Source organism: Manis javanica, chromosome 7, assembly GCF_040802235.1.
Source record: "Manis javanica isolate MJ-LG chromosome 7, MJ_LKY, whole genome shotgun sequence".
NCBI lineage: Eukaryota > Metazoa > Chordata > Mammalia > Pholidota > Manidae > Manis > Manis javanica.
The window spans coordinates 79,453,218-79,477,070 of record NC_133162.1 but is presented as its reverse complement, the minus strand read 5'-3'; the positions used below and the strand labels follow the sequence as shown (position 1 = coordinate 79,477,070).

Below are 23,853 nucleotides of genomic sequence, written 5' to 3'. Positions count from 1 at the left end.
AGACACAGGACAACAGCCAGAGTACATCCACACCCGCGAGAACCCAGTGCCTGGCAAAGGGGGTAAGATACAAGCCAAGGCCTGGCGAGACCTGAGCGCTCCTCACTCCAGCTCCTGGCAGGAGGGAGCCCAGGACTGCTAAATAGCCAGCCTTAGCCATCTGCACCAGACTGCAGACACAGTGCGTGCGTGGGGTGCTGGAAACTAGGGAAACAGGACAGTAAGACCTCTGAGCAGGTCCCCACAGCCTGTGCACCTGGGACAAAGAAAAGCGAGTCCTTTTTGAAAGTCTTAAAGGGACAGGGACCCCACGGCAGGACAGAAGCGTCCCGGGACACTTAGCCAGGCAGCTGGGAATCCTGGGGAACTCCAGGCGCATTTACCCAATGGGAAGCAACTCTGAGACCCGTCACGGTGGTAAACAGCCCCCAGTCTGTTCCCCCTCCAGGGCTCAGCCATAACAGAGCAGCGGCCTGAGGTTAGCCATGTCCACAGCAAGGGAGTTTCCTCCATACAGGCCGGGGCAAGAAACAGAGACCCAGTCTACATGTAATTAACCAACACAAGCCACTAGGGGTCGCCGCTGCCCCAGAAAAGAAAGGCCAGGAGCAAGTGGAAAGGGTCTTGGCTCTCCCAGCTGACAGACGAGTCAATAGCATACCACAGCATCTATCAACATGAAAAGGCAAAAAAATTTGATACAGACCAGACTAACTCAGACATCTTCCACATCTTCCCCTGAGAAGTAATCTGGGGAGATAGATTTAACCAATTTTCGTGAAAAAGAATTCAAAGCAAAAGACATAACCATGCTGATGGACTTGCAGAGAAATATGCAAGAACTAAGGAGGGAGAATACAGAAATAAAACAATATCTGGAAGGACTTCAAAGCAGAATGGACGAGATGCAAGAGACCATTAATGGACTAGAAATCACAGAACAGGAACACAGAGAAGCTGATGCAGAGAGAGATAAAAGGATCTCCAGGAAGGAAAGACTATTAAGAGAACTGTGTGACCAATAGAAACGGAACCATATTCGCATCATAGGAGTACCAGAAGAAGAAGAGAGAGAGAAAGGGACAGAAAGTGTATCTGAAGAAATAATTGCTGACAACTTCCCCAAACTAGGGGAAGAAATGGCCTCTCACATAAAAGAAGGACACAGAACTCCCAATGACAAGGGACCCAAGGAGGGCAAAAATAAGACACATAATAATTAAAATGGCAAAGATCAATGACAAGGACAGAGTATTAAAGGCAGCCAGAGAGAAAAAAAAGGTCACCTACAAAGGAAAACCCATCAGGCGATCATCAGACTTCTCAACAGAAACATTACAGGCAAAAGAGATTGGCATGATATATTTAGTGCAATGAAACAGAAGGGCCTTGAACCAAGAATACTGTTTCCTGCACGAGTATCATTTAAATGTGAAGGAGGGATTAAACAATTCCCAGACAGGAAAAAGTAGAGGGGATTTGCCTCCCACAAACCACCTCTACAAGGTATCTTAGAGGGACTGCTCTAGATGCCAACACTCCTAAAAGAGCACAGAAAAAAACACCCAACATATGAAGAATGGAGGAGGAGGAATAAGAAGGGAGAGAAATGAAGAATCATCAGACAGTGTTTATAATTCCTCAATAAGTGAGGTAAGTTAGACAGTAATATAGTACAAAAACTAACCTGGAACTTTTGGTAACCACAAACTTAAAGCCTGCAATGTCAATAAGTACATATCTTTCAATAATCAACCTAAATGTAAATGGACTTAATGCACCAATCAAAAGACACAGAGTAATACAATGGATAAAAAAGCAAGACCCATCTATATGCTGCTTACAAGAGACTCACCTCAAACCCAAAGACATGCACAGATTAAAAGTCAAGGGACGGAAAAAGATATTTCTTGCAAACAACAGCAAGAAAAAAGCAGGCGTTGCAATCCTAGTATGAGACAAAATACACTTCAAAACAAAAAAAGTAGTAAGAGATAAAAGACATCACATAAAGATAAAGAGCTCAGTCCAACAAGAGGATATAACTATTATAAATATATATGCACCCAATACAGGAGCACCAACATATGTGAAACAAATACCAACAGAATTAAAGGAGGAAATAGAATGCAATGCATTCATTTTAGGAGACTTCAACACACCACTCACTCCAAAGGACAGATGCACCATACAGAAAATAAGTAGGGACACAGAGGCACTGAACAACACACTATAACAGATGGACCTAACAGACATCTAAAGAACTCTACATCCAAAAGCAACAGGATACACATTCTTCTCAAGTGCACATGGAACATTCTCCAGAATAGACCACATATGAGGCCACTAAAAGCGCCTCAGTAAATTAAAAAAGATTGAAATCCTACCAACCAACTTTACAGACCACAAAAGTATAAAGCAAGAAATAAATTATACAAAGAAAACAAGAAGGCTCACAAACCTATGGAGGCTTAACAACACGCTCCTAAATAAGCAATGCATCAACAACCAAATTAAAATGGAAGTGGGGCAATATATGCAAACAAATGACAACAACAACACTAGGCCCCAACTACAGCGGGACACAGCGAAAGCAGTCTTAAGAGGAAAGTATATAGTAATCCAGGCATATTTAAAGAAGGAAGAACAATCCCACATGAATAGTCTGATGTCACAATTATCGAAATTGGAAAAAGAAGAACAAATGAGGCCTAAGGTCAGCAGAAGGAGGAACACAATAAAGATCAGAGAAGAAATAAATAAAATTGAGAAGAATAAAACAATAAAAAAAAATCAATGAAATCAAGAGATGGTTCTCTGAGAAAATAAACAAAATAGATAAGCCTCTAGACAGACTTATTAAGAGAAAAAGAGAGTCAGCACACATCAACAGAATCAGAAATGAGAAAGGAAAAATCACAACGGACCCCAAAGAAATACAATGAATTACTAGAGAACACTATGAAAACCTATATGCTAAAAAGCTGGAAGACCTAGGAGAAATGGACAACTTCCTAGAAAAATACAACCTTTCAAGACTGATCCAGAAAGAAACAGAAAATCTAAACAGAAAAATTACCAGCAATGAAATTGAAGTGGTAATCAAAAAACTACCCAAGAACAAAACCCGCGGGCCAGATGGATTTACGGCAGAATTTTATCAGACATACAGAGAAGACATAATACCCATTCTCCTTAAAGTTTTCAAAAAAAATAGAAGAGGTGGGAATACTCCCAAACTCATTCTATGAAGCCAAAATCACCCTAATACCAAAACCAGGCAAAGACCCCACCAAAAAAGAAAATTACAGACCAATATCCCTGATGAACGTAGATGCAAAAATACTCAACAAAATATTAGCAAACCGAACTCAAACATACATAAAAAGGATCATACACCATGACCAAGTGGGATTCATCCCAGGGAAGCAAGGAATGTACAACATTCGAAAATCCATCAACATCATCCACCACATCAACAAAAACAAAGACAAAAAACACATGATCATATCCACAGATGCTGAAAAAGCATTTGAGAAAATTCAACATCCATTCATGATAAAAAATCTCAGAAAAATGGGTATAGAGGACAAGTACCTCAACATAATAAAGGCCATATATGATAAAAACACAGCCAACATCATACTAAACAGAGAGAAGCTGAAAGCTTTTCCTCTGAGATCGGGAACAAGACAGGGATGCCCACTCTCCCCAAGGTTATTTAACATAGTACTGGAGGTCCTACCCATGGCAATCAGACAAAACAAAGAAATATAAGGAATCCAGATTGGTAAAGAAGAAGTTAAACTGTCACTATTTGCAGATGACATGATATTGTACATAAAAACCCTAAAGACTCCACTCCAAAACTACTAGAACTGGTATCGGAATACAGCAAAGTTGCAGGATACAAAATTAACACACAGAAATCTGTTGCATTCCTATACACAATCAATGAATCAATAGAAAGAGAAATCAGGAAAACAGCTCCATTCACAATTACATCAAAAAGAATAAAATACCTAAGAATAAACCAAACCAAAGAAGTGAAAGACTTATACTCTGAAAACTACAAGTCACTCTTAAGAGAAATTAAAGGGGACACTAACAAATGGAAACTCATTCCATGCTCTTGGCTAGGAAGAATTAATATCGTCAAAATGGCCATCCTGCCCAAAGCAATACACAGATTTGATACAATCCCTATCAAATTACCAGCAACATTCCTCAAAGAACTGAAACAAATAGTTCAAAAATTCATATGGAAACACCAAAGACCCCGAATAGCTAAAGCAATGCTGAGAAAGAAGAATAAAGTGGGGGGGGGGGGGATCTCACTCCCCAACTTCAAGCTCTACTACAAAGCCATAGTAATCAAGACAATTTGGTACTGGCACAAGAACAGACCCACAGACCAGTGGAACAGATTAGAGACTCCAGACATTAACCCAAACATATATGGTCAATTAATATTTGATAAAGGAGCCATGGACATACAATGGCGAAATGACAGTCTCTTCAACAGATGGTGCTGGCAAAACTGGACAGCTACATGTAGGAGAATGAAACTGGACCATTGTCTAACCCCATATGCAAAAGTAAATTCAAAATGGATCAAAGACCTGAATGTAAGTCATGAAACCATTAAACTCATGGAAAAAAACATAGGCAAAAATCTCTTAGACACAAACATGAGTGACCTCTTCTTGAACATATATCTCCCCAGGCAAGGAAAACCAAAGCAAAAATGAACAAGTGAGACTATATTAAGCTGAAAGGCTCTGTACAGCAAAAGACACCATCAGTAAAACAAAAAGGTACCTTACAGTATGGGAGAATATATTTGTAAATGACAGATCAGATAAAGGCTTGACATCCAAAATATACTAAGAGCTCACCCACCTCAACAAACAAAAAACAAATAATCCAATTAAAAAATAGGCAGAGGAACTGAACTGTTCTTGAAAAAAGAAATACAGATGGCCAATAGATACATGAAAAGATGCTACACATCGCTAATTATCAGAGAAATGCAAATTAAAACCACAATGAGATATCACCTCACGCAAGTAAGGATGGCTACTATCCAAAAGACAAATAACAACCAACGTTGGCGAGGCTGTGGAGAAAGGGGAACCCTCCTACACTGCTGGTGGGAATGTAAATTAGTTCAACCATTATGGAAAGCAGTATGGAGGTTCATCAAAATACTCAAAATAGACTTACCATTTGACCCAGGAATACCACTCCTAGGAATTTACCCTAAGAATGCAGCACTCCAGTTTGAAAAAGACAGATGCATCCCTATGTTTATCGCAGCACTATTTACAGTAGCCAAGAATTGGAAGCAACCTAAGTGTCCATCAGTAGATGAATGGATAAAGAAGATGTGGTACATATACACAATGGAATATTACTCAGCTATAAGAAGTGGAAAAATCCAACCATTTGCAACAAGAATGGATGGAGCTAGAGGGTATTATGCTCAGTGAAATAAGCCATGCAGAGAAAGAGAAATACCAAGTGATTTCACTCATCTGTGGAGTATAACAACAAAGGAAAAACTGAAGGAACAAAAGAGCAGCAGAATCACAGAACCCAAGAATGGACTAACAGGTACCAAAGGGAAAGGGACTGGGGAGGATTGGTGGGTAGGGAGGGATAAGGATGGGGGAGAAGAAAGGGGGTATTATGATTAGCATGCATAATGTGGGTGGTGGGAGAAAGGGGAGGGCTGTGCAACACAGAGAAGACAAGTAGTGATTTTACAGCATTTTACTACGCTGATGGACAGTGACTATGAAGGGGGATGTGGGGGGGACTTGGTGAAGGGGGAGCCTAGTAAACATAATTTCCTTCATGTAATTGTCGATTAATGATATCAAAATAAAATTAGAAAAAAAAGGTCATATCAAAGTGTGGGCAAAGGGTTTGTTTGTGTTTATACAGAGAATCAAAGCCTAATTTGGCTACACAGAAAACAAATTAAGATACGATATGAAGAAGAACTTCCAACATCAATATCCTCTGGAAGAGTCATTTCAGAAGATGTTCATCAAAAAACTTCAACAAAGATCCTGGCGCTGTTGCAGTTGTAGCTGCATTAATCCCACCGGTTCCTGGACTTGCCACTGGAATGAAGAAGGAGATATCTAAGCTGGCCTGTGCATACAGTAAAATAACAAATTTCACTGGATCTATACTGTCAGAACTCAACCAAGAATTAGGAGAAGTGCAAGTTGCAGTGCTCCAAAATTGTGCGACTATAGACTATCTACTGTTAAAGGAACATGTGAGATGTGAACAGTTCCCAGGAATGTGTTGTTTTAATTTGTTTGATTTTTCTCAAACTATTCAAATTTAGTTAGACAATATCCATCATATCATTGATAAGTTTTCACAAATGCCTAGGGTACCTAACTGGTTTTCTTGGTTTCACTGGATATGGCTGGTAATTGTACATCTGCTTTTGTTATGTAGCTGTATTCCTATTATGTTCATTTGTGTATGCAATTTAATTAGTAGTTTAAAACCTATACATGCTTATGTTACTCTACAAGAAGATATGTCAAAGAAATAATAAATCTTCCCATGTTTTCTTCCACCTGCTACTTCCATAGCTTCTCTTCTTCTTTCCTAATTAAAACGCTTTAGTAGAATTCATGCCTCATATCGAAAATTACCGAGTATCATAATTCTTCCAAGTGGTAATGATACCTCAAGATAAATGCTGGGCATAGAAGCCACAGGGCATAAACCTGCAAAGAAGTAAAAAGTTAACCTTTTCAAAGAATATTGCTTCTCTCTCACTAACCAACTTTACATTTCCCTGTATGGCCCCGGAAGATGACTGGTTAGCCAGAGATGGGTAAGATTCCTCAAGGGAGGAATAGCCTAAGATAGGCACAGTCACGGGGGGGCATCAGGTGAGAAATTGGGGATCAACAGAGGTGAGGCTTAAAACCTCAACCCCCGTTTTGAGAGAAATCTTCTGCATCCGTGGATGTTTTGTTGCCCTTGTCTAGCTTAGATTAATACTTAGTCTATAGGCACAGACCTGATCATCTACATTTGCCCTCTTACAGCACCAAATTATGTTTTCTACCTTTATCTTGCATCTACCTACCACTTCAGCATTTTATTAATAATAATAATAATAATAATAAGGGAGAAATGTCGGATTCACATATAAATCAAGTATAAAAATCAAACGAATAATCATATCTGACTTGATTGCTTATAGTTCATGATGTGTGATCAAAATCGAAAGTTTCTGTGATATGACTGCCCTAGCACTGTTCACCATGTAAGAACTTAATCACTATGTAAGAACTTGTTCACCGTGTAAGAACTTGTTCGTTTTGCTTCAGAAGATTGGAGATTGTTGAGAATTAGGCTTGGGGTTGATTAATGATTGTGCATTGAGTCCCCTGTACAGAATTTTATTGTTGTTAACAACCATTTGATCAATAAACATGAGAGATGCCCTCTCAAAAAAAAAAAAACTCTCAACAAAATGGGTATAGAGGACAAGTACCCTAACATAATAAAGGCCATATATGATAAACCCACAGCCAACATCATACTGAACAGCAAGAAGCTGAAAGCTTTTCCTCTGAGATCGGGAACAAGACAGGGACATCCACTCTCCCCACTGTTATTCATCATAGCACTGAAGGTCCTAGCCATGGCAATTAGACCAAACAAAGAAATACAAGGACTCCAGAATGGTAAAGAAGAAGTTACACTGTCACTATTTGCAGAGGATATGATACTGTACATAAAAAACCCTAAAGACTCCACTGTAAAACTACTAGAACTAATATCGGAATTCAGCAAAGTTACAGGATACAAAATTAACACACAGATATCTGTGGCTTTCTTATACACCAACAATGAACTAATAGAAAGAGAAATCAGGAAAACAACAGCATCAAAAGGAATAAAATACCTAGGAATAAACCTAACAAAGGAAGTGAAAAACCTATACCCTGAAAACTATAAGACACTCTTAAGAGAAATTAAAGAGGTCACTAACAAATGGAGACTCATTCCATGCTCCTGAATACGAAGAATTAATATACTCAAAATGGCCATCCTGCCCAAAACAATATATAGATTCGATGCAATCCCTATCAAATTACCAACAGCATTCTTCAATGAATTGGAACAAATAGTTGAAAAATTCATATGGAAACACCAAAGTCCCCAAATAGCCAAAGCAATCCTGAGAAGGAAGAATAAAGTGAGGGGAATCTCACTCCCCAACTTCAAGCTCTAGTACAAAGCCACAGTAATCAAGACAATTTGGTAGTGGCACAAGAACAGAGCCACAGACCAATGGAACAGACTCCAAACATATAATGGTCATCTAATATTCGATAAAGGAGCCATGGACATACAATGGGGAAATGACAGTCTCTTCAACAGATGGTGCTGGCAAAACTGGACTGCTACATGTAAGAGAATGAAACTGGACCACTGTCTAACCCCATACACAAAAGTAAAGTCGAAATGGATCAAAGACCTGAATGTAAGTCATGAAACCATAAAACTCTTAAAAGATAACATATGCAAAAATCTCTTACATAAACATGATTGACCTCTTCTTGAACATATCTCCCTGGGCAAGGGAAACAAAAGCAAAAATGAAGAAGTGGGACTATATTAAGCTGAAAAGCTTCTGTACAGCAAAGGACACCATCAACAGAATAAAAAGGTACCCTACAGTATTGGAGAATATATTCATAAATGACAGATCCGATAAAGGCTTAACATCCAAAATATATAAAGAGCTCATGCACCTCAACAAACAAAAAGCAAATTATCCAATTAAAATTGGGCAGAGGAGCTGAATAGACAGTTCTCTAAAGAAGAAATTCAGAAGGCCAACAGACACATGAAAAAATGCTCCACAGCGCTTGTCATCAGAGAAATGCAAATTAAAACCACAATGATGTATCACCTCACACCAGTAAGGATGACTACCATCCAAAAGACAAACAACAACAAATGTTGGCGAGGTTGTGGAGAAGGGGGAACCCTCCTACACTGCTGGTGGGAATGCAAACTAGTTCAACCATTGTGGAAAGCAGTATGGAGGTGCATCAAAATGCTCAAAATAGAAATACCATTTGACCCAGGAATTCCACTTCTAGGAAGTTACCCTAAGAATGCAGCAGCCCAGTTTGAAAAAGACAGATGCACCCCTATGTTTATCGCTGCACTATTTACAAGAGCCAAGATATGGAAGCAACCTAAATGTCTATCAGTAGATGAATGGATAAAGAAGATGTGGTACATATACACAATGGAATATTACTCAGCTATAAGAAAAAAACAGATCCTACCATTTGCAACAACATGGATGGAGCTAGAGGGTATTATGCTCAGTGAAATAAGCCAGGTGGAGAAAGACAAATACCAAATGATTTCACTCATATGTGGAGTATAAGAACAAAGGAAAACTGAAGGAATAAAACAGCAGCAGAATCACAGAACCCAAGAATGGACTAACAGCTACCAAAGGGTAAGGGACTGGGAAGGTAGAGACAAGGGGAGAAATGGCCATTACGATTAGCACACATAATGTAGGGGGCAGCATGGGGAAAGCAGTACAGCATAGAGAAGACAAGTAGTGATTCTGTAGCATCTTATTATGCTGATGGACAGTGAGTATAATGGGGTATGTGGTGGGAACTTGATAATGGGGGGAATCTAGTTACCACAATGTTGCTCATGTAACTGTATATCAATGATACCAAAATATAAAAAATAATAAAAACAAAAAAAACCAAGTTCTCACATTGAAAAAGACATGTGCACCCCTATGTTTATTGCAGCACTATTTAAAATAGCCAAGATATGAAGCAACCTACGTGTGCATCAGTAGATGAATGGATAAAGAAGATGTGGTATATATACACAATGGAATATTATTCAGCCATGAGAAAAAAACAAATCCTACCATTTGCAACAGCATGGATGGTGCTAGAGGGTATTATGCTCAGTTAAATAAGCCAGGTGGAGAAAGACAAGTACCAAATGATTTCCCTCATTTGTGGAGTATAACAGTGAAGGAAAACTGAAGGAACAAAACAGCAGCAGACTCACAGACTTCAAAGAGTTACTATCAGATACCAAAGGGAGGTGTGGACCAGGGTGGTTGGGGAGAGACGGAGAAGGGGATTGAGTGGTATTATGATTGGTATGCATGGTGTGGTGGGGTTTACTGGGAAGACCCTGTAGCACAGAGAATACAAATAGTGACTCTGGACACTTAGTATGCTAATGACAGCGACTTCAATGGGGTATGGGGTGGACTTAATTAATATGCGTGAATGTAGTTACCACAATGTTTTTTATGTGAAGCCTTCATAAGAGTGTATATCAGTGATACATTAATAAATAAATAAAAGCTGTTCACTCTACACCTAAAGACTAGCGAATATATACACATTTATGTGTTTCATAATAAAACAAAGTGTGTAAGATTAAGAAAGCAAACTGGTAGCATTTCTTTGGAACTGAGATAGCTAAATTCAGGGCTTAGATGATACGCAATTCCTCTACTTATAAGGCATCTTTGCCGGAAGGAGGAATTACTGTGTTCTAAGAGATTACAGAAGAAAGATGACGTAGTTTTCAATAGGTAATAGATATGAGATGATCAAAAGATAGTAAATTTTAGAGAATAAGATCCTTTTTTGTTAGGTTTATTTTTTTTTTAACTAGTGGCAAAAGCACCAAATAAATCAGCTGGCCGAAAGTAATTTGTTTGATTTAAATCAAAGAGCAAAGTAAAAAGGCCAGGCCATTTCTGTTTTCTTCTGTTTAGAATAAAAATGAAAAGCTCTTAAGCCAAGAGAAATACGTCAGGAACTATTAGTGATAATGGTGGCAGAGTCCCAGTGAAAGCTTGGCAATTGTTTCATTCCTTTGGGTGATTGCACAATTTACTTTCAGTCACAAGCAGTAATAATTCAACAATTATTCCAGTAGTTCCAGTAGAAAATGGAATTTTGTTAACATACTTTATAAAATATTCTTTAGAGATCTTTAAGACAAATGGATAGCATTTAAAACTTACAAGCAAGAGGTCGAACAATTGTAACACGAGAGAAACATTCCATTGATTGTAAACTTAGATCAGTATTAACATTCAATAACTTAGCAGAGAAGTAAAAACATAAAATATCCATATACACTAGGAGAGACCAAGAGAAATTTATAAGTGAACATTGCTGGGAAAACAGGAGAAATGGCAGAAGAATATCATTCTTTAGGTATAATTAACAACAAAAATATTGAAAGCATGCCTGCCTATTATCTTTCATAAAAAGGTACTTGTCACACCAGAATAGGTTCTCTTGGTTAATCAAATATTCCCTTAATAAAATTACAATATATACTGCATATGAATCATCAGCTTTTAAATACTCCACCTATCAAATACTTTGTCTAAAACTGTGTTGAAAACAATTAGAGAAGTCTTTAACATCTTTCAAACCGAAGATCCTTATTACAAATAGAAAATAAAGACAGATGTTTGACAACACTAAAAAAATTGGTCCTGATGGAATTGTATTTTATTGATTCTAAAAGGCATTTTTTTATGTGTTATATTTCTGAAAACAGAATACATCCTTCATAGTCAAAGGTATCTAGCCATTGCTATTGGTCTGACTAAAGCTGATCTTTTCTAGAGAAGGTGTACATCTGCTTGTACAGTCATCTGGGAGCACCACCAGCATGAGATCAGAGTAATTAACTCCTCTGTTACAGATTTTTGTGGATCACACTGGTAATATGACTTCAGAATTCAACTTGGGGCTTGTTCAAATTTTCAAAGGAGATTTTTTTTGTCCTCTCTTTATACCCACTACCAAGGTTAATTTCTCATTTATCCTTAGATTAAAGGTATAGACCCTTGGTGTACCAACTTTGTAAAAGAGATGACTTCCTATCTTGTTTTTTCCTTCTTAGTAGCATGTAACATGATGGCACTTCTTACCATCTCTGATGTCCGAATTTTGAAAAAATATGATACTTTAGATTTCTATAATTTCTATTCAGTAGACGCCAGACTTCCATATAAAGAAACCATTAAATCACAAGCCTTTTTTATTTCACTCTTAGTATTTCCTCAACCCTGCAGCATTACCTCTTAAATATGTGCAGTACATTTCACTACACTTCTGCAAACAGCTAGAAATTACCATGTACAGTGAAAGTCAGAAAATGAAATGTCTAATTATAACTTATTTTTTAAGCCTAATTCCCAATACTAATGATAGTTCATAAATTCTAATGGAAAACAAAATTTTCGCTCTTTCCCCTCAAGTATTTAAAATCCTAAAACTTAAAAAATTGAAATTAGGAGGCGGAGCCAGGATGGCGGTGTGAGTAGAGCAGTGGAAATCTCCTCCCAAAAACATATAGAGCTATGAAAATATAACAAAGAAAAATCTTCCTAAAATAAAGACCACAGGACACAGGACAACATCCAGACCACATCCACACAGGCAAGAACCCAGCGCCTTGCGAAGGGGGTAAGATACAACCCCGAACCAGCGGGACCCGAGGGCCCCTCCCCCCGGCTCCCGGCGGGTGGAAAGAAACCAGAGTGGTTTTTTTTTTTTTTTGGTGAGTGCTTTTTGGAAGCCTTAAAGGGACAGGGACCCCGGTGCTAGGGAGGCAGGGCGGCGGGACTGGTGAGTGGGTGCCTGGGACCGGCGCCTGAGGACAAAGAATATCCCACGTTTTTCCCTGCGGGACTGGTGGGCAGGTGCATGAGACCGGCGCCTGAGGTCGGGGGAAATCGCGCGTTTTCCCCACCCTTTTTTTTTTTCTCTTTTAGGCGAGTGCTTTTTGTAAGCCTTAAAGGGACAGGGACCCCGTTGCCAGGGAGGCAAGGCGGCGGGACTGGTGAGCGGGTGCCTGGGACGGGCGCCTGGGGACAAAGAATATCGCGTGTTTTTCCCTGTGGGACCGGTGGGCGGGTGCTTTTGAGAAGCCATGAAGGGACAGTGACCCTGGTGCTAGGGAGGCAGGGCAGCAGGGCCAGTGAGCGGGTGCCTGGGACCGGCGCCTGAGGACTAAAAAAAACCTCACGTGTTTTTTCCTTTTTTTTTCTGTTCCTGCTCTCATTGTTGCTGTTGTTGTTTCGGTTTGGAGAGTGCTTTTTGGAAGTCTTAAAGAGGCAGGAGAGGTCACTTAGACCAGAGACAGGGAATCTGGGGATCTCTGGGCACTCTAACCCCCTGGGCAGCAGGGAGCACAGAGGCCCCTTACGGAGATAAAAAGCCTCCCAGCCACTTCCCCTCCAACGGGGCTCCACCATTTTGGAGGAGCAGCCCCAGCCAGGCCAGGCCCACAGCAACAGCAGACATAAACCCCATAGCAACTGGGCAGGGAGCAGAAGCCCAGTCTGCGCACAGCTGCCCAGCACAAGCCACTAGGGTCGCTATTCTCCCAGGAGAGGAAGGCCACAAACCAACAAGAAGGGAAGCTCTTCCAGCGGTCACTTGTACCAGCTCTGCAAACTATCTCTATCACCATGAAAAGGCAAAACTACAGACAGACAAAGATCATAGAGACAACACCTAAGAAGGAGACACACCTAACCAGTCCTCCTGAAAAAGAATTCAAAATAAAAATCATGAACATGCTGACAGAGATGCAGAGAAAAATGCAAGAGCAATGGGATGAGATGCAGAGAAAAATGCAAGAGCAGTGGGATGAGATGCAGAGAAAAATGCAAGAGCAGTGGGATGAAGTCCGGAGGGAGATCACAGATGTCAGGAAGGAGATCACAGAAGTGAAACAATCCCTGGAAGGATTTATAAGCAGAATGGATAAGATGCAAGAGGCCATTGAAGGAATAGAAGCCAGAGAACAGGAACGTATAGAAGCTGACATAGAGAGAGATAAAAGGATCTCCAGGAATGGAACAACACGAAGAGAACTATGTGACCAAGACAAAAGGAATAATATTCGTATTATAGGGATACCAGAAGAAGAAGAAAGAAGAAAAGGGATAGAAAGTCTCTTTGAAGAAATAATTGCTGAAAACTTCCCCAAACTGAGGGAGGAAATAATCGAACAGACCATTGAATGACACAGAACCCCCAATAGAAAGGATACAAGGAGGACAACACCAAGACACATAGTAATTAAAATGGCAAGGATCAAGGACAAGGAAAGAGTTTTAAAGGCAGCTAGAGAGAAAAAGGTCACCTATAAAGGAAAACCCATCACGCGAACATCAGACTTCTCGACAGAAACCCTACAGGCCAGAAGAGAATGGCATGATATACTTAATGCAATGAAACAGAAGGGCCTTGAACCAAGGATACTGTACCCAGCACGACTATCATTTAAATATGATGGTGGGATTAAACAATTCCCAGACAAGCAAAAGCTGAGGGAATTTACTTCCCACAAACGTCTACAGGGCATCCTACACGGACTGCTCTAGATGGGAGCACTCCTAAAAAGAGCACAGAACAAAACACCCAACATATGAAGAATGGAGGAGTAGGAATAAGAAGGGAGAGAAGAAAAGAATCTCCAGACAGTGTATATAACAGCTCAATAAGCGAGCTAAGTTAGGCAGTAAGATATTAAAGAAGCTAACCTTGAACCTTTGGTAACCACGAATCTAAACCCTGCAATGGCAATAAGTACATATCTCTCAATAGTCACCCTAAATGTAAATGGACTTAATGCACCAATCAAAAGACACAGAGTAATAGAATGGATAAAAAAGCAAGACCCATCTATATGCTGCTTACAAGAAACTCACCTTAAACCCAAAGACAAGCATAGACTAAAAGCCAAGGGATGGAAAAACATATTTCAGGCAAACAACAGTGAGAAGAAAGCACGGGTTGCAGTACTAATACCAGACAAAATAGACTTCAAAACAAAGAAAGTAACAAGAGATAAAGAAGGACATTACATAATGATAAAGGGCTCAGTCCAACAAGAGGATATAACCATTCTAAATATATATGCACCCAATAAAGGAGCACCAGCATATGTGAAGCAAATACTAACAGAACTAAAGAGGGAAATAGACTGCAATGCATTCATTTTAGGAGACTTCAACACACCACTCACCCCGAAGGATAGATCCACCGGGCAGAAAATAAGTAAGGACACACACGCACTGAACAACACACTAGAACAGATGGACCTAATATACATCTACAGAACTCTACATCCAAAAGCAACAGGATATACATTCTTCTCAAGTGCACACGGAACATTCTCCAGAATAGACCACATACTAGGCTCAGTAAACTCCAAAATATTGAAATTCTACCAACCCATTTTTCAGAACACAAAGGTATAAAAGTAGAAATAAATTCTACGAAGAAAAAAAAAAGGCTCACAAACACATGGAGGATTAACAACATGCTACTAAATAATCAATGGAGCAATGAACAAATCAAAATAGAGATCAAGGAATATATAGAAACAAATGACAACAACAACACTAAGCCCCAACTTCTGTGGGACGCAGCGAAAGCGGTCTTAAGAGGAAAGTATATAGCAATCCAGGCACACTTGAAGAAGAACAATCCCAAATGAATAGTCTAACATCACAATTATCAAAACTGGAAAAAGAAGAACAAAGGAGGCCTAAAGTCAGCAGAAGGAGGGACATAATAAAGATCAGAGAAGAAATAAACAAAATTGAGAAGAATAAAACAATAGCAAAAATCAGCGAAACCAAGAGCTGGTTCTTTGAGATAATAAACAAAATAGATAAGCCTCTAGCCCAACTTATTAAGAGAAAAAGAGAATCAACACAAATCAACATAATCAGAAATGAGAATGGAAAAATCACGACAGACTCCACAGAAATACAAAGAATTATTAAAGACTACTATGAAAACCTATATGCCAACAAGCTGGAAAACCTAGAAGAAATGGACAACTTCCTAGAAAAATACAACCTCCCAAGACTGACCAAGGAAGAAACACCAAAGTTAAACAAACCAATTACGAGCAAAGAAATTGAAACGGTAATCAAAAAACTACCCAAGAACAAAACCCTGGGGCCGGACGGATTTACCTGGGAATTTTATCAGACACACAGAGAAGACATAATACCCATTCTCCTTAAAGTTTTCCAAAAAATAGAAGAACAGGGAATACTCCCAAACTCATTCTATGAAGCCAACATCACCCTAATAACAAAACCAGGCAAAGACCCCACCAAAAATGAAAATTACAGACCAATATCCCTGATGAATGTAGATGCAAAAATACTCAATAAAATATTAGCAAACAGAATTCAACAGTATATCAAAAGGATCATACACCATGACCAAGTGGGGTTCATCCCAGGGATGCAAGGATGGTACAACATTCGAAAATCCGTCAACATCATCCACCACATCAACAAAAACAAAGAGAAAAACCACATGATCATCTCCATAGATGCTGAAAAAGCATTTGACAAAATTCAACATCCATTCATGATAAAAACTCTCAGCAAAATGGGAATAGAGGGCAAGTACCTCAACATAATAAAGGCCATATATGATAAACCCACAGCCAGCATTATACTGAACAGCGAGAAGCTGAAAGCATTTCCTCTGAGATCGGAAACCAGACAGGGATGCCCACTCTCCCCAATGTTATTTAACATAGTACTGGAGGTCCTAGCCACGGCAATCAGACAAAACAAAGAAATACAAGGAATCCAGATTGGCAAAGAAGAAGTTAAACTGTCACTATTTGCAGATGATATGATACTGTACATAAAATACCCTAAAGACTCCACTCCAAAACTACTAGAACTGATATCGGAATACAGCAAAGTTGCAGGATACAAAATTAACACACAGAAATCTGTAGCTTTCCTACACACTAACAATGAATCAATAGAAAGAGAAATCAGGAAAACAATTCCATTCACCATTGCATCAAAAAGAATAAATTACCTAGCAATAAACCTAACCAAAGAAGTGAAAGACCTATTCCCTTAAAACTACAAGTCACTCTTAAGAGAAATTAAAGGAGACACTAACAAATGGAAACTCATCCCATGCTCATGACTAGGAAGAATTAATATCGTCAAAATGGCCATCCTGCCCAAAGCAATATACAGATTTGATGCAATCCCTCTCAAATTACCAGCAACATTCTTCAATGAATTGGAACAAGTAATTCAAAAATTCATATGGAAACACCAAAGACCCCGAATAGCCAAAGCAATCCTGAAAAAGAAGAATAAAGTAGGGGGGATCTCACTCCCCAACTTCAAGCTCTACTACAAAGCCATAGTAATCAAGACAATTTGGTACTGGCACAAGAACAGAGCCACAGACCAGTGGAACAGATTAGAGACTCCAGACATTAACTCAAACATATATGGTCAATTAATATTTGATAAAGGAGCCATGGACATACAATGGCAAAATGACAGTCTCTTCAACAGATGGTGCTGGCAAAACTGGACAGCTACATGTAGGAGAATGAAACTGGACCATTGTCTAACCCCATATACAAAGGTAAACTCAAAATGGATCAAAGACCTGAATGTAAGTCATGAAACCATTAAACTCTTGGAAAAAAACATAGGCAAAAACCTCTTAGACATAAACATGAGTGACCTCTTCCTGAACATATCTCCCCGGGCAAGGAAAACAACAGCAAAAATGAGCAAGTGGGACTACATTAAGCTGAAAAGCTTCTGTACAGCGAAAGACACCATCAATAGAACAAAAAGGAACCCTACAGTACGGGAGAATATATTTGAAAATGACAGATCCGATAAAGGCTTGACGTCCAGAATATATAAAGAGCTCACATGCCTCAACAAACAAAAAACAAATAACCCAATCAAAAAATGGGCAGAGGAACTGAACAGACAGTTCTCTAAACAAGAAATACAGATGGCCAAGAGACACATGAAAAGATGCTCCACATCGCTAATTATCAGAGAAATGCAAATTAAAACTACAATGAGGTATCACCTCACACCAGTAAGGATAGCTGCCATCCAAAAGACAAACAACAGCAAATGTTGGCGAGGCTGTGGAGAAAGGGGAACCCTCCTACACTGCTGGTGGGAATGTAAATTAGTTCAACCATTGTGGAAAGCAGTATGGAGGTTCATCAAAATGCTCAAAACAGACCTACCATTTGACCCAGGAATTCCACTCCTAGGAATTTACCCTAAGAACGCAGCAATCAAGTTTGAGAAAGACAGATGCACCCCTATGTTTATCGCAGCACTATTTACAATAGCCAAGAATTGGAAGCAACCTAAATGAATGGATAAAGAAGATGTGGTACATATACACAATGGAATACTACTCAGCCATAAGAAGTGGAAAAATCCAACCATTTGCAGCAACATGGATGGAGCTGGAGAGTATTATGCTCAGTGAAATAAGCCAAGCAGAGAAAGAGAAATACCAAATGATTTCACTCATCTGAGGAGTATAGGAACAAAGGAAAAACTGAAGGAACAAAACAGCAGCAGAATTACAGAACCCAAAAATGGACTAACGGGTACCAAAGGGAAAGGAACTGGGGAGGATGGGTGGGCAGGGAGGGATAAGAGGGGGGAGAAGAGTGGGGTATCAAGATTAGCATACATGGGGGGGAGGGAGAAAGGGGAGGGTGGGCTGCACAACACAGAGAGGACAAGTAGTGACTCTACAACATTTTGCTAAGCTGATGGACAGTAACCGTAATGTGGTTGTTAGGGGGGACCTGATATAGGGGAGAGCATAGTAAACATAGTATTCTTCATGTAAGTGTAGATAAAAAAAAAAAGAAAGAAAGAAAGAGAAGGGGGATTACTCCTTGATAGGATAAAACTATTGGTAAATCAAAGATCAATGCATGCTTTAAATATCCTTAATATTGATCACTTAAAGGGTGTCAGATGATCAGCTATGGAGGTACTCTTTTCTGATAATATTCCTTTCTCTTAATAAAAAAAGAAAAAAAAAAAGCAGTTCCTGTGTGCTGACCTCCAATGAGTTCTGCACAGTGGTATAGAGGGCATGTCAAAGTGTGGGCAAAGGGTCTGTTTGTTTCTATGCAGAAGATCAAGGCCTAGCTCGGATACCCAGAAAATGAACTAAGATACGATATGAGGAGGAGCTTCCGGCATCAGCACTCTCTGGGGGACTTGTGCCGGGGGATGATCATCAAAAAGCCTCCACAGGGATCCGGACGATGCTGCAGTTGTGGCTGCATCCAGCCCACCGTCTCCTGGACTTGCCATAGGAATGAGGAGGGAGATGTCTAGGCTGGCATGTGCATACAGTGAGACAACGAATTTGACCGGATCTGTACTGTTGGAACTCCACCAGGAGTTGGGAGGGGTGCAAGTCGTAGCGCTCCAAAATCTTATGACTATAGACTATCTACGGTTAAAAGAACATATGGGATGTGAACACATCCCAGAAATGGGCTGCTTTAATTTGTCTGATTTCTCTCAGACTGTTCAAGCACAGCTGGACAATATCCATCATATCATAGACACATTTTCACAAATGCCTAGGGTGCCTAAATGGTTTTCTTGGCTTCACTGGAGATGGATGGTAATTACCGATTTGCTTTGTTTATGTCACCGTATTCCTATTATGTTAATATGTGTGTGCAAATTAGTTAGTAGTTTAAAACCTATACATACTTAAGGTACTGTACAAAAGATATGTCAAAGAAATAATCAATCCTCCCAAGTTTTCTTCCATATGCTACATCTATAGCTTTTCTTCTTCCTTCCTAATTACAACCCTTAAATAGAATTCATGCCTCATATCGAATTTACCGAGCATCATAATTCCTCCAGGTGGTAAAGATACCTCGAGACAAGTGCTGGGCATAGAAGCCACAGGGCATAAATCTGCAAAGAAGTAAAAAGCTAACCTTTTCAAACAATATGGCTTCTCTCTCACTTACCAACTTTACATCTCCCTGTATGGCCCCGGAAGATGACTGGTTAGCCAGAGATGGGTAAGATTCCTGAAGGGAGGAACAACCTAAGACAGGCACAGTTGCAGGGGGTCCATCAGGTGAGAATTTGGGGATCAACAGAGGTGAGGCTCAGAACCTCACCCCCCTGCTTTGAGAGAAATCTTCTGCATCCATGGATGTTTTGCTGCCCCTGTCTACCTTGGATTAATACTTAGTCAATAGGCACACACCTGATCATCTGATCATCTACATTTGCCCTCTTACAGCACTAAACTATGTTTTCTACCTTTATCTTGCATCTACCTACCACTTCAGCATTTTATTAAAAATAAAAATAATAATAATAATAAAGGGAGAAATGTGGGATCAACATATAAATCAAGTACAAAAATCAAATGAATATTCATATTTGACCTGATTGTTTATAGGTCATAATGCGTGATCAAAACCGAAAGTTTCTGTCATGAATGCCCTTGTACTGTTCACCATGTAAGAATTTATTCACTACGTAAGAATTCGTTCACCATGTAAGAACTTGTTCGTTATGCTTCAGAAGATTGGAGACTGAGGAGAATTAGGCTTGAGATGGATTAATGATTGTACATTGAGCATTGACCCCCCTATACTGAATTTTATTGTTGTTAACAACCATTTGATCAATAAATATGAGAGATGCCCTCTCAAAAAAAAAAAAATTCAAATTAGCTTTTAGAGAAAACATACATGATTTGACTCCGAGGACAGAAAAGAAAACGCTGAATTACTTAGATATAATAGAATTCATTCTATTTATATTTAGAATAGCAAAAAAATGTACTCATCTTTCTAATGATTACAAATTCTCATTTGGTTTTATGTCTCATAAGCCTGAATGAGTTTTCATTTTCTTTAACATTTCATTCAGTACAGAGCACAAAACTGAAAATTGATAAGCTAAGAAATAAACAACCCTCTATCAAAGTATCAAATGATTTTTTCCTTTAAATGCCAAAATCCTGATAACTGATTTCTTTCCAAAAATCTGAATAGTGCCCAATAGTAATACATTCAAAGGGGAAAAATATCCAAGTACACTATAATGTGAAATTACTTGTTACAGAAAGTGAATGAGAAAAATGACCTTAAACTGATTCAATGGTGTTTTAAGACAGTCCCACAACCTGGATGACCACAACTATAAAGAATTCATTTCACTTGAACAGAAATGACCTGCTCTACTTAGCAAAAGCAACTTTTGAGATGTTCTGTTTTCCTTATCAACTTGCAGGAAAGGCCACCCATTGATAATAGGTAACATTTATTAAGCATGTTACTTCTCATTTAATACTAAGGACCACCTTGTGAGGTAATTTCTCATTATAGGTTTATCTTACAGATGATGAAACTGAGATATAGAGATGCTAAGAAACTTGTTCATGGTCACCCAGTTCCTAGGATATGACTGACAAAACTAATCTATTATTAGGTCACCACCAGCTAAATGGTTAGACATTTACCACTACTGCTTCAGGTGCTATGGTTAGCCTCTAGGAAAACAAGGTGGTGTGGTCCAACAAAGGAAGACAAACATGTAATGCTAAGGACAACACTCTTATGTAAGAATTCCACAAAGGGTCTAAAGTGGGTACAAAAGAGAGGAATGGGTAGGAAGGCAATGAATTGGTTGACCTCTGCAAATAAACTTTAACTAATTGTGTACAGTGAATGCTTCTTTAAGTGAGGAACACACAAAACATATCCCCTGGTCAATATATTTTCTTCTGGAAGTATTGACTTACTACTTTTATCCATGAAAACCAATTAAGGTATGCTAACACTAGTTAAATTTCAGAGTATATAAAACCAACACATATTCATGGTACATATTTATGTATATATACAACATATGCATCAAATCCAGAATATATATTGAATTTACCTGGTTTGGGCAGAAAGATGTACTTTGAACACAAAATGTTTTTGACCTGTCAATTGATCTTAACTATCCCCATCAGTGATAAAAACTACAGTAAAAAACAAAGGAATTTACTTTTCTCTGTGACTCTTCTGAAGTAGCAGAAGAGCGTTTTAAGCTTCTCTGGTTTCCTTGATGAGCGTCCTTCGAATAACCTGAAAAAGACCAAAAATAAAAGAGGGTGAAGGAAGATTTTCAACACCTTAGTGATTCACAAAAAACTAAGTCTATGTTGCTACCACATAATAAAAGAAGTAATTCTTCCAGAAGGCAATTCTGTCATGACAGAGAACTGGAAAACTATTTGGGTTCAAACAGCATCTGGAGAGCACTGACACCAACTAGAACCAGGCTTTTTAAAAGTTGTTCAGTTCAGATGGCACTCTGTAATACCCACATTACTACAATCTATCTTGCTCCAGGGAGAAGGTACCATCTGGTCGTCCAAAGTCAATTAGGCCAGTGAGTTAATGCTCAACCCCTTTCCCAACGGCAAATACTATTTATAATTCATAATATTAGTAGGTAGTAAAATGAAGGAACAAAAATGGTATGAGGAAAAATTTACGTGGTTGTTTGTGTTGAGGGGTGATGATGATGATGACAACAAGCAGCAGGTATGACAAGACATCACAGGAGTGACCAGTTCTTAGGAATTAAATATATTCTTTGCATGGTAACCAAAACAGTGCCTACCCTATGTCATCATGTTTGCAGCAACCTGGACTTGTGTTGCTTAATTTCATTTTCTTTGAAATGACATGGCATTGTTATTGGTAACACATAATACAATATATCCTGAGGAAAGAAAAGCAGGAGCTTTGAAAACATATGACCTGAATAAGTAGTTCAATAAAAGGTTTCAAACACAAAAGCATGCTTTTAGGCACAAGATCTAGCTTTCCAAAGGCATTTAAAAAGTATAAAGAGATCTGTGACTATAAATGATGAGGTATTATTCATCTGCCTCTAGCCATATTCTCTGCTTTTAAAACAAGAAACTCTTCAAGTAAAAGTTCATTTTAATAAGTGCTTGAATAGGTAACATTTTTCATGATTAGAAAAGTAAGCTTATGTAACTATATAGAGGGGAAAAGTTAATTCCATGAGAAAATCCTATTGAGCAACTAAAATGAATTAGAAAAAGGGAAGGAAATGTAGATTTCAAATGATACTGTTTTCAGTGATCTGAAATTCTGTATTCATGATCAATTTCTGAGAAAACAATTTATGTGAATACTTATTTCCTGAAAAGAATACTAATGTCAGAATGTATTTTAACCAGATGTAAAATCTAAATAGATTCTTTCGGATAATTACTTTTGAAAATTTTGCTCATCTAAAATAATTTTGTTTTTCTAAAATGTTTATTACAAACACTTTTAAAATCCAGCTGCCTGTTGAAAGAAATGTTCTTTGAAAATACAGGTTTCACCTGATTTCTTCTGCAAAATATCAACCAGAACAGAGTCTGCTTACATCAAAATGACAGTCAAAATGAGCAACCAGTTGGCAGTTTAGTTAAACATCCTGTATCAAATAAATATGGTTTATTAAATGAATACCTTGGGATCCACTGCAAAATCCCTTTCTAGGTTTACTACTTAGTAGAGGGAAGCAGTATGAATATAAAGGCAGCCATCACCTTTTCTTAGAGAGAACTGATGCAATAAAAAATTCAATTATAGGGAAAAAAGTTCCTCTTCAATAAAACTGTTGCTCCATGGTGAGGAGAAAATAGCTATTGCCCTTAAGAAATGACTTCTTGAAACATAAAAAGTTACCCCCTAGAAATGACAGTCTCTTCAACAGATGGTGCTGGCAAAACTGGACAGCTACATGTAAGAGAATGAAACTGGATCAATGTCTAACCCCATACACAAAAGTAAATTCGAAATGGATCAAAGACCTGAATGTAAGTCATGAAACCATAAAACTCTTAGAAA

The 23,853-nt window shown here is 38.7% G+C and overlaps 1 protein-coding gene across 3 annotated transcripts in view; it reads right to left on the bottom strand.

The window, feature by feature from the left end:
• PARG (poly(ADP-ribose) glycohydrolase) overlaps positions 1-23,853 on the bottom strand; it is a 205,415-nt gene that overhangs the window by 76,112 nt on the left and 105,450 nt on the right. For all 3 annotated transcript variants that reach the window (XM_036999477.2, XM_036999476.2, XM_073241213.1), the window contains one exon: positions 21,983-22,062. In XM_036999477.2, coding sequence (XP_036855372.1) covers positions 21,983-22,062 — 80 coding nt within the window. The remainder of the gene's footprint in view (positions 1-21,982; positions 22,063-23,853) is intronic.